Genomic DNA, 12,636 nt, shown 5'->3' with positions numbered 1-12,636 from the left:
AGAGAGTTTTTCAAAGGGTTATGGTGGTTAAATTACTGATTTTTCTAAACATATGCCATGTCTATTTCAGATGCGTCACATCCATAACGGAATTTCGTCGCATCCATAACGCTGACTTTTCCTTCCGAAACTCTGCATGAAATACAAAATATTTTAAACAAAGATTTTTTAATATTCACCTTGGACCCCTCTATCAAATGGATATCTCCATTTCGACATTAGGTTTACAATTTCAGAGTTTGATAAAAATGTAGTCACCCAAGAAAAGTGATACTTTTTCTGTCACATCCATAACGCATCTTTTATTGGCATTTTCTGGCATGCCCTAGATGTACTATGGGAATTGTTCTTGTTCTATCACTTCTCCAGTATGGTACAGCCTTAAAATATGCAACACCTGTTTAAATACTGGGAGACAATAAAACATGCACTGGGTCATTTGTTGCCATTTTGAGTTCAAGTGTCACGTCCATAACGCTGGAATTGCTCACATGTTAATCATTAATGTGCATGAAAGAAAAAGGCTTAAAAGTTATAACTTGTTTTAGTGAAAATAAGTACTAAAATGCAGGGTTTTGCGTGTTATTAAAATATTTTGGGGGGACGTTGTGTCTCCCCCAGTTTGACTTTCAAAAGTTCAGGATTTTTTTTCTTTGCTCCACTTTCATCTCTAGTAGTAAGAGTTCATTATAGGGGGGTTGCAGTATATTTAACTTCTGTCTCTAACAGTATTTGGCCCATTTCAGTTTTTTGAGAACTTTGAGTATTTTGGAGTACCTTCCAGCATGCTTATGTTAAAATGTAGTGTACTTGCGTAAAACGGGTAAAGTTTGGTCGGTCTGATGCAGTCATTTAAATATTTACCTTTCGTATTTCCCATCTTGCCCCTCACCCCTGCACTGGGTAGTGAATGAGATGATGTCATATCTGCAGAGTCAGCTAGCCTCTGTGTGAAATTCAGTAGCCATTGGACACATTCAGAGATGAAATGTACCACAAGCTCCTAGCAAAATGTAGAAATCTGGCTTATGACACTAGGTGCTGAGTAGACTGTTTAACTTAACTTAACTTTACAGCTATGCGCACACAATGTGTATCTGGCAAGAAAGCCACCAGTAAATGCAGAGAGGCTCAACACAAGTTATAAAAACACTAACACTAAGAGCTTAGTTATATTGGGGTCTTTTTAAAAGGTACCACAGAATGCATTTATTCAGTATTTTTAAGTTGTTCTGCTGTGTAAATGGAAGATATGTGAAACAAGCTGTATTCTGCTTTTTTTTGGTGGGCTCATTAATACGCCGATGAGCTTTGCTCTAATTGGCTGATTTGCACCGCGATGGCCAGGATTGCCAGATATCTTTGGTATCTCCTTCAAGTGGGGTTTAAATCTCATTCACCATAAAGCAGCTCTCAAAGAAATCTCAAATTTCCACAAATTGATGCTTACAAAGGAAATTTCCAGTCCATATGTTATTAGCAACTGCCCAAACTTTAATAATATCTATCTGGCAACCCTGACGATGGCTCACACAGAAGCAACAAGCAACTGAGCTAGTTAGCCTCAGAGTTGTCTTGTTGATGAAAAATAATTGAGATTTATTAGACAAAGGTGCATTTTTATATTGTAGATTTATACCACGGGCTATTTCTTTGATCTGGCTTCACCCATCAAAAAGTGGATAAAATCACACAGCATAGCTACTTACAGGCTCCAGTTGTGATGCCAATAATGATGGAACTGCACCTTTTCTCAGTGTCGAATGCTGGGTGAAGCCTGCTTGATCTTGTCCAAGGTTTCAGAAACTGTCCAGAGTGAAATGTGCAGTGCAAATTAATAACTTTGAATTAAAGTTGTCTGGGATCCTTTTGAAGATGAACATCAACTGTGCCTGTTGACAGTTGGGTTCAAGTTTGGGCAGATGGCGATGGTGCATCCAATTTTAGTATATGTGCTGCCATAGCAGTCCAGACACAGCAGCTCTGCGCTCTCCATATCAATGTTTTAGACTATTTACTTAAAATTAACTAATCTTTATTATATTATTCATATAGTGGCAGGGAGCTGTTTAACATCCAGTGAAGTTGTGAACAGGTTTTTAGTAACTTTAGTGACTGTGGCAGAATAATGAAAAAGAGAGCCAGAGCACCAGCAGCTCCGTGGATCACCACACCGGCTAGAAGGAGACAAAGACGTTGCCGTGTGGATGGTACACTGAGGTGCAGGCCAGGCTATGAAGTGCACAGACCTTCTTTGCCAAGCGTTTTCTTCACAAATGTCCAGTCACTCATTAACAAGATGGACAAAATAAGGCTGGGACTCAACATGCAGAGATCTCTGAGGGACTTCTGCACGCTGAATTTTTTATTATTTATTTTTTAATAGAGCTGTATGGCTAACAAACCAGACACTGAACTGTTCAGACTGAACAAAGGACTCCAGTTAGAGCAGGGGTTCTGGCTCTGCATCTTTATCAACAATGACTGGTGCACCAACCACACTTAATCTCATTGTATTTGTGCAATGACTGCTGTCATTGTTTTGTTCTTCAGAATACCTGCAGGACTGTTGAAGTTTTGGCTGTGCAGACTGAGGAATGGACGTGTGTGTGTTTGGGTTTTATTTTATTTATAAATATAATATACATACACACGTGTATTTTATATATATATATATGGCCTATTTACTTGTCAACTAGAAGGGATTTGCATTTGAAAAAGGAAATATGAGGTTCATAGTATGCCAGTTCTATGTACCCCCCCGACTATACCAAGTTACTAAATAAATTAAACATATTACTTTTATACATATAGAGTGTATTACACTACCTTTCAAAAGTTTGGGGTCACCCAGACAATTTTGTGTTTTCCATGAAAAGTCACACTTTTTTATTTCCCACCATAAGTTGTAAAATGAATAGAAAATATAGTCGAGCCATTTTTCTGGCCATTTTGAGCATTTAATCGACCCCACAAATGTGATGCTCCAGAAACTCAATCTGCTCAAAGGAAGGTCAGTTTTATAGCTTCTCTAAAGAGCTCAACTGTTTTCAGCTGTGCTAACATGATTGTACAAGGGTTTTCTAATCCTCCATTAGCCTTCTGAGGCAATGAGCAAACACATTGTACCATTAGAACACTGGAGTGAGAGTTGCTGGAAATGGGCCTCTATAGACCCTTTTCAGTCACGTGACCTTCGTAAACGCGACCGCCATTTTGGACATGTAGTGGACTTCGGCTCGAATCAGTTTGAATGCGAGGAAGGCAACAAACGAAAAACATAAAAGAAAAAGGAGCGAGATGCAGAAAACACCTTCACTATCCAGCGACGTAGGGCATTTACAGGGCGAGCAGAGGGAGAGGTATTTGCAAAAATTGAGGTTAGCAGGCTTCGAGAACGACATTTACCTGCCTCCACCAGGATTGTTCACTGACGTACGCTCCGGCTTGCTCCCCCTCAAATTAAGCAGCGCGCCCCGGCTTGCTCCCCCTCAAATTAAGCAGCGCGCTCCGGGAGCAAGCCGGAGCGCGCTGCTTAATTTGAGGGGGAGCAAGCCGGAGCGCGCTCCGGAACCTCGGACGTTGGCTCCGGCAGCTATTTACACTGGATCCGGTGTAAATAGCTGCCGGATCATAATTACAGTAAACTAGTAAATACAGTAAAGGAAAAACTTGAGACTGAAAGGTTTTAACAGTCATCCAAATGACTGAATGTAAACATTGCTACAGTAACGTACTAGCTACTATGTTGTTGACATTAGCTAGTCAACAATAGCTACTACAGAAGAACAAAGAGGTTACAATGGGTTATTTTAGCCTATTTGGTTACACACTCGCTGCCACAGAATGTTAACAGCAATGTAATGCCTTTTCTGGCTAATTTTATTCGTCTTACCTCCAACAAAGTGGTCACTACACAAGCGTTGGTATGCCGAGGGCTGCCAATCTGTTAATGGCCGCTATCCATCTTCTCCGTCGGGATCCGATAAAATGATAAACCTTGCCTTGTTTGTTGATGGTTACTACATCCAGGTGCACAACAATATAGTGGCATGATGGAAGTCTTCCTGAAAGTAAAAACTTTCTTTGCTGCCGTTCCTCAATGTTGGCTGTGGTAGACTACTGGTAGTACACGTCCAAAATGGCGGCCGCGTTTGTCGTGACGTCATGTAAAAAGGGTCTATACACCTATGGAGATATTGCACCAAAAACCAGACATTTGCAGCTAGAATAGTCATTTACCACATTAGCAATGTATAGAGTGGATTTCTGATTAGTTTAAAGTGATCTTCATTGAAAAGAACAGTGCTTTTCTTTCAAAAATAAGGACATTTCAAAGTCACCCCAAACTTTTGAACGGTAGTGTAACTGTGGCCGTTGTTTTATATTAGTGTTTCCAGTGGGTGTATATATTATCATCAGTTTAGCTTATTCTAGTTTCCAGATTTGGTTTTGTTAAATTATGCTCTTTATACTCTTTCTGTAGCACCCTGGAGGTGGCTGGGAGTCAGAAAGGTGGAATTCTTACAACACAGTATCCGCAAAAGAGCGAGGGGAAAGAACTAAAGATTCTGGTACAGCCTGAGACACAACACCGAGCACGATACCTTACAGAGGGCAGCAGAGGATCTGTCAAAGACCGCACACAGCAAGGCTTCCCCACAGTCAAAGTAAGAAGTAACTTAGATTTTAATGTTCAAGGAGTCTAGCAGCTTTCTGTAGAACAGCATCTTTTAATATAAACTGAACATGAAGGTAGGTGTTCATGGATGTATTGTCTTCTTCTAGTTAGAAGGTGTGAATGAACCAGTTGTTCTCCAAGTGTTTGTGGCTAATGATGCTGGACGTGTAAAACCTCATGGCTTCTATCAAGCGTGTAGAGTGACGGGACGCAACACGACGGCCTGTAAAGAGGTGGATATTGAAGGGACCACGGTTATTGAAGTGAACCTTGAGCCGAGCAACTCCATGACTTTAGCGTAAGACTTTTCTCGATCTCTTTTTGTCTGGAAGCTCTGCAATATTTTCTTGCAGAATTTTTTTTATTTTAATTTTTTTTTTTAGAATCCTACAGTACTGGAACTAAACCGAGGTACATTTTTACCTCTGCAGAGTGGACTGTGTTGGGATATTGAAATTGAGGAATGCAGATGTTGAAGCCCGAATAGGAGTGGCTGGCTCTAAAAAGAAAAGCACCCGGGCTCGTTTAGCATTCAGAGTCAACATCCCCAGACCAGATGGCTCTGTCCTTACCCTGCAGACCCTTTCTTCACCAATCCTCTGTAGTGAGTATATTAAGAGTTTGTGTGAAACCTCCCAGGATAATGCACCTCTACGTTCTCTAAACCTTTCTGATGAATGCTCATGTCTAGGTTACTAGATGTTAGATTTTGTTCCTTTCTGTACAGCCCAACCTGCTGGAGTACCTGAAATTCTCAAAAAGAGTCTTCACACCTGCTCAGTGATTGGAGGAGAAGAGGTCTTCATTATTGGCAAGAACTTCCTTAAGGGAACCAAAGTTATTTTCCAGGAAACTGCCACAGGTATATGGTGTTGATTTGTCTTAGTTTTTGAAGTGTCTTTGTACCTAACCCAGTCATCTCCGGTGTTATTACCTGAAATTTGTTTTCTTTTTGTTGAAGCAATATGAAAAATAAAAATTGACAAGATAATTCTGCTTTTGCCTCAGATGATGGCTCGTGGCAGGCCGAAGCAGAGATAGACATGGAACTTTTCCATCAAGTAGGTGCAGCCGCCCCACATAATACATTAGACAATGATGCATGTTTATTTAGATTCCCTTACTCTTTCCCCCTCCCCCTGCCAGAATCACCTGGTGGTAAAGGTGCCTCCTTATCATGACCTGACGGTGAACTCACCTGTATCAGTTGGAATTTCTGTGATAACAAACGCAGGAAGAACACATGAGCTACAGCCTTTCACCTATACTCCTCAGCCAGGTTTGTCAAGACTTTAACTAAAGTGATGTTTTGAAATGTATTACAAGAGAAGGAAGAACATTGGATTACCAATGTGATCTCATTCAGTTAGGGTGAGCATCAGATTAAAGTGCCATTCCACCATTGGATGTATTCTTTGGCATAAATACAATATATTTTGACAACATATATAAATGGTATCACTAAATAGAGAAATCTTTTAGCTTCAAAATGATATATCAAACATAATTGTTTGACAACGACAAGTATATTAATTTTGCGACCCAAGTCACCTACCCTTTTAATTTCCGCGCGTGATGTCATCGGCAGGTTCCCCTTCTTGTGTACCACGTGACGTGGCACATATTATCAGCAATGGCGGATAGAACACGATAAAAATAATACCAATAAATCTAGCTAATACCAATAAATCTAGCTAACTGAAAGATTAACTCAAAATTTTTCGCAATTTTTTTGGCCCCCATATACGAGGAGAAATGACTCTCTCACTTTGGGGGTTTCCTGGTCTAAAAATAGACCGACACGTGGTACACAAGAAGGGGAACCTGCTGATGACATCACGTTTCACTACCGTGCGGAAATTAAAAGGGTAGGTGACTTTGGCCGCAAAATTAATATACTTGTCGTTGTCAAAAAATTATGTTTGATATATCATTTTGAAGCTAAAAGATTTCTGTGTCTAGTCATGTCATAAAATATATTGTATTTTATGCCAAAGAATACATCCAATGGTGGAATGGCACTTTAAGACCAATGCCATGTTCAGGGATATGGAACGATTTATTTAGTACGTTCGATGTGACATACACAGATTACCTAGACTTCATTCTGTGTTGTTGTTGTTTTCTTAATTTGCTTTTCCTCTTTATTAGCCATCTTTTATGTTAGTGACAGGTTGACTAATCAAGTATGAAAGTCTTCTGGATTTACCCAGAAATCTGGATATTTGACAAAACTCTTGAAAATCTCCGGTTTTCCGAATGGAGAAATTTATTTTTCGGTTTTTTTGCGTTCCTAGACGCGGCGTAATACTTCATCGTCCTTGCCTGGGCGCGGTCCTTAAATAGCCCAAACATAGTTCACTGATTAAAGGCAGGTGTTCTTTGTTAACGGGGCGCGTGCCAGAGCTCGTTAGGCGCGCGCGCCCAAGGCACACCTTCAGGTGCACGAGCTAAGGCGCGCAGGACTGACACCGTTCTGCACAACACGATCGCACTAGAAAGCATGTTCAAGCTGCCAGTGTAGCTGCAGTCTTTTTAGTTGCAAATTACAAGCATTTCCTCGTGTTAATAATTCGCCATGTCAAAACAAGCAAAACTTTCCTCCTTTCGACGTGAAGAGAGGTCAGCAATTTATTATATATCTTTTTCCATCAAAGTTGCATTTTGTGGTTTTGAAGCTAAGTTTTAGTGCCATTTCTAGAACACATCAAGAAAACGTGGAAGAAACAGCAATAATGGAAGAGCCGGTTTCTAAGCTACCTAAAACTAGCAATGGTAATTTATTTTTTGTTACATAATGCGCTCAGGCTGCCAGTCAGTGTGTGACACACACACACACACACACACACACACACACACACACACACACCCCCTGAAAAATCCTCGCTACGCCCCTGATTTACATGAGAAATATGGTATTCATTGGTGTTTAAATTTACAGACAATACGAACTAATGTAAACAATTGGCTTCAACTCGCATAAATATGAATTGGAAATGTTTAGTTCACTTTAGCTTCTGCAAACGCACAACTCTACTAAAAGACTGACAAACGAGGCTCAATGTCCCCAACATTGAAACCTGAAAGCTTTAGAAACTCTAACAGACCTTTACTTTTTAACAGCACTGTTTTGGGATTTTGCTGAGTTTACCTTCAACTGTCTGATTTTTTTCAAAGTAATGAACTGTGTAGCAGGAAAATCACCGCGTTTTCTAAATGCACTCCTGAAAATTACTCATTAACTAGGGGAATTAAATTTGATATTTTTGACATGTTAATCATTAACGTACATGAAAGAAAAAGGCTTAAGTTATAACTTGTTTTAGTGAAAATAAGTACTAAAATGCACTAGAACGCAGGGTTTTGCGTGTTATGTTATTAAAATATTTTCGGGGGACATTGCTTCCCCCCCAATCTTAGTCTGACTTTCAAAAGTTCAGCGTTTTTTTTTTTTTTTCCTTTGCTTCACTTTCATCTCTAATTCAGGTCTGTGTGACAAATCCTCTTAGCTTACTTACGTTGGTATGTTAGATAATTTGATTGCATGTACCAGTTTGAGCAGGTTGTCGATCATTGTTGATATCCAATTCCTGTAATGTCATGTCAGTAACTTTCTTTTGTCTTGCAGAAAAAGTTGATGTTCCTGTGAAGTCAGAATTGTCCGTAACCGCCAAACCTTGCACTTTTGAAGAGCAGATAAATGGTGTGAGATTCAGAAATTATGATCATTCTTTGGTTTTATCAAAAGTTTACTGCCTTATTTATGTTTCAACTCATTTGTTTGCAGCATTGCAAACTGGGACCAATAGTCTTAACAGTACCTTGATGGCCCCGATGATCTCCATAGTCAAAAGGGAAGAAGTAACCCCAATGGAAATCTCTACAAACCCTACAACAACGAACATTTTTAAGGTGAACTGTAAATTACTTTTACAGCTAACTTTAATAATAAAATCAGGCATTTCATCTTTAAAATATTTAAACTTTTGTATTTTATCCAGCCTGCAGAGGTCCTTAATTCTGATCAGCAGATTTTAGAAATTACCACCATCCTTCCAACTAGTAGCAAATCCTTTCCTAGCCCTGTGCCTCTGCCATCTGTTGATGCTCAGCAGTCAGTGCCCAATATATTTGTACCTCCGGAGCCCCTTAGGACAATTGAGAAACAGGATATACCCCCAACACCATCCTTTCAAGTCTCCTTGTCAGAAGACACCACAGTTCTTCAGCCTGTGCCCCCACAGGTCCCTCAGCAGTTCTTAAGGGAAACCCCTGAGACTTTGTCTCCAGAAGACAACAGTCCAGATGGCACAGGAATGGTGGTAGTAGGGCTGGAGTCTCGGCCTCCCCCTTCCCAGCAGCCCCAGGTCCAGACCATTTTGCCTCAAGATGAGGTAGCACAGCTGGAAAGAGCTGTTCGGGAGTTGCAAGAACAGCAGCAACTTAATTCTGTGCTTTATGATTCGAACCCTTCTGCTGAAAACCTCCAGCAACATGTCCAGGAAAACATGAACAGTTTAAGGCTGGGTGGCAATGAGAACACTTTGATCAATCAGCAGCAACAGCAACAAGAACATAATATATTGCAGAATCTGCAGCAACAACATCAGAAAGCTCTAGTTGATCTGCAGCATCAACAAACGGTCTTGAAGAATCTGCAACAGCAACAAAAGGTCTTGGAAAACTTTCAGCAACAAAGTCTTGGAAATCTGCAACAACAGTCGCATCAGAAAGTTCTGGAAAACCTGCAGCACCAGAAGGTTCTTGGGGACATTCACCAACAAAACTCTTTGGTGAATATTCAGCATCAGAAAGTGCTTGATAATCTGCAACAGCAACAACAGCATCAGCAGAATCTCGAGAAACTTCAACAAGAGCAACAACATCAAGAGGTCTTGGAAAGCTTGCAGAAACAGTTACAATCCGAGCTCTTACAGCCACAGATTCCCATGCAGTGCACACCAAGTTTCCCTGTAGGATCACAGGATCAAATGTCTGAGCATCAAAGCACCACGCAGATAGATGGCACCCTGTCACAGCCATCTGATGGCTTTCTCCAAAATTCATCCCCACAGTCACAGCAACAAGCGCTTTTTCAACAGGCTGGGGGGCTGCTGTCTATTCAAACATCCAGCTTTCTTCAGCAGCCACCTTCTCAAACCTCCCCTCCTCAGCAGCTGTTTCAGAGTCACGCACCTATTACTGACGCACAGGAACCACAGACGGGGCTCTTTGGTACTTCGAAAGCTACCCAGGTCCAACCTGCTTTATTTCCCAATACTGTGACAATGCTGACAAGCACTAACTTATCTTCTGAGCAACAGTCTCCCTCAACTACCCTGTTCATTTCTCAGGGTGTCTTGCATAGCCAGATAACATCCAATAATTCTCAAGATCAACAACAGCAACAAATAACTTTTCTCACTCCAATGGAAACGTCAACCTCGGCACCCCAGTCAGTGTCACTTTTTCAGGGACAACCCCAGTTGTCCACTCCAATGGAACAGCACTCTTCCCAGGCTCAGCAAATAACACCCCAGCAGGGTTCCCTGTTCCAAAATATAGCAACAATACCCCAAAGTCAGGGCCAACAGCAGCCACAGCCTGGCTTACTGTTCTGTGCTACTCCTGTTAATCCTCAAGACCTTCCTCAAACTCTTCTGTTCAGTACCCAGAGCCAGGCTCCAATGGGTGGTAACCCACTGCCTCAAAATATCTTTCAGGAACAGCAACCCATGCAGGTCATCCCAAGCCCTGGCACTATTACAACAGACAACTCCACAAGTCAATCTGCAGTCGCTCCATCACAGTCAACACAAAGTCCACAGATTCTTTTTCCACAAGCCAATGTGGTGAACGTGGCTCAGCAAGATTCAACAGAGCCCATGTCTTTTCAGGATGAGACCTCTGTTGTGGGTCACTCGTCTGCTGATATGCCTGCAACCCAGCCAGGACTCTTTCAGGACCAGCAGCCTATGCAGGTTGTCCCAAGTGCTAGCAACTGTGCCTCTGTCCCTTCCACAGAACAGGGCACTGTGAATATTTTTTTGCCACAGGCATCAATTTCAGCACTCCAAAGTGGTGTAGGCACTCAAGAGTTACCTCAGCCTGCTACAGCAACTGCCATTTTTAGTGGGCAGGGTGGAGTGGCAATCGGAGGGTTGCAGAGCTCCACGGCCGCATCCGGTCAACAAGCGCCTGATTCGCTTTTTCAGACAGCATTAGGGGGAACCCTCAACCAGCCTGGACAGCCAGGACAAACAGGCTTATTTATTTTTGAAATCCCCACTGGTAAGTCCGCTTTGTGACTATTCCACCACTTTAGATAAAACGATTAGTAAATTAGAGTATAACGAGGGTATTTTCAATAATTTCACCAAGCCTGTTTTTTGTTCTCTTTGCCAGAATGTGGTCCGATATTAACCCCTCCTGGTCCTGCGCTGACGGACCAGCTTGTCACCATAGGGCATCCTAGATCAGATCACAACCAGAACCAGCTCCAGACCAATGCACAGATTCAGAGTTTACTAGACGAGTCCAACAACCTCAGTGAGAAGATTGATGAACTACTAGAGCAGTTTGAGGAACAAGGGAAGTCTCTTCCCAGGGACTTCTTAGAACAGTGAAATACTTTGAAACATCGCCTTGGTAAGTCTTCTTGAGCTCAGTTTTGAGCTCACAGACATGAGTGACTTGGACAACTTGAAGGATCAAAAATTTTAAAGCCTTTTAATATATGTTTAATGGATTGTGTAGGCTGTTACAGGTGGATATCATCATGGAACCAAATAATTGGGGCCAATAAAACATTGTCAAGTCAGTGTTGTGATCTGTCATGACATTTCATATTCTGGCGGTATATGTCATGTTGACACATTCCGTCTTGTTATACTACATCATCTTCCATCTGTCTAACAGAAGCTGACACAACTTATCTAGCAAAACTGTTGTCAGTCTGATGTAATGCGTTGGACTAATTCATTGTCTTTTGAATTTTTAGATGGTGTGTTTAGCACTTTATTGAGGTTTTTTTTTTTTTAAAGTGAGTTACATGCTTTTGAGCTTTCAAACCATATGTATCCATATTTGCCTCTTTTTATAGTCTTTCCCAAAAGATCCTCTATTTTGTACCAGCCTTGTCATATTTACTCTCCATTTTCATATTAACCTATATAACGAGCCATGGTTACGCCTTTTTTTTTTTTTTCTTTTATAAAGATCTTCCTCAGTCTCAATTCATATGTTTTTATATATATATATATATATATATATATATATAAAAAACACATTTACTGTATATATTTGTATAAATGATATTTTTGATTGTCATCTAATATATTTTATTAAAAAAAAAAAAAAAACCCAGTCCCTTTTTAGTCATCTTCCTGTCATGGACATGTTATATCACTTCTGTACATTGTTACATAATGATGTGTCAGATACATACATAAGCTAGCCTGGTGGACTGCCCTAAAACTCCAGTTAGTGTCCAATAATACAGTATAGTACATAATAAATAGTAAGGTGTTAATGCTGGGTTTTAAAAGTTATTAATTCATTGGCGTTGTCTACAAAATCTTAAGCAGTGAGCTGTACAGATGGAATATTTAGTCCGTCAGTTTCAGGATGTTTCACCAAGCTATCGATATGCATGCCCATGACATGGTGTGTGTGTATACGGTGTCTGTGTGTGTTTTGTGTTGAATAGAAGCATATAGTGTATTTGATATTTTATACTATGTTACATGAGTTTCAGTCCATGGTTTTTCTATTAAATGTTCAATTGGGCACTAGCTACTGGAAAGATCTGTTAATGTGAAAGGTTCATTGAGCATTTCATTCGTTTATTATGTTGGATTTGGTAAATGAAGTTGTACAGGATTTATTTTTAAATGCGTTGGCATAGTGATGCTACTTTGTTTACATAACCATTGTTATTTCAACATTTGGACTGC

The 12,636-nt window shown here is 40.6% G+C and overlaps 1 protein-coding gene across 4 annotated transcripts in view; it reads left to right on the top strand.

Moving 5' to 3' along the window:
• The window catches only part of nfat5a (nuclear factor of activated T cells 5a), a 42,064-nt gene extending 30,160 nt beyond the window's left edge, over positions 1-11,904 (top strand). For all 4 annotated transcript variants that reach the window (XM_060914718.1, XM_060914720.1, XM_060914719.1 and 1 more), the window contains 10 exons: positions 4,487-4,670; positions 4,789-4,979; positions 5,113-5,285; positions 5,409-5,543; positions 5,690-5,742; positions 5,828-5,960; positions 8,310-8,384; positions 8,469-8,593; positions 8,683-10,972; positions 11,087-11,904. In XM_060914718.1, the coding sequence (XP_060770701.1) occupies positions 4,487-4,670; positions 4,789-4,979; positions 5,113-5,285; positions 5,409-5,543; positions 5,690-5,742; positions 5,828-5,960; positions 8,310-8,384; positions 8,469-8,593; positions 8,683-10,972; positions 11,087-11,307 (3,580 nt within the window). In that variant the 3' untranslated portion in view covers positions 11,308-11,904. The remainder of the gene's footprint in view (positions 1-4,486; positions 4,671-4,788; positions 4,980-5,112; positions 5,286-5,408; positions 5,544-5,689; positions 5,743-5,827; positions 5,961-8,309; positions 8,385-8,468; positions 8,594-8,682; positions 10,973-11,086) is intronic.
• The last annotated feature ends 732 nt before the right edge of the window (positions 11,905-12,636 follow it).

This window comes from Neoarius graeffei, chromosome 2, assembly GCF_027579695.1.
Source record: "Neoarius graeffei isolate fNeoGra1 chromosome 2, fNeoGra1.pri, whole genome shotgun sequence".
Taxonomy (NCBI): Eukaryota; Metazoa; Chordata; class Actinopteri; order Siluriformes; family Ariidae; genus Neoarius; species Neoarius graeffei.
Note: the sequence above shows the minus strand (reverse complement) of the source record. Positions and strands in the feature narration are given on the sequence as shown.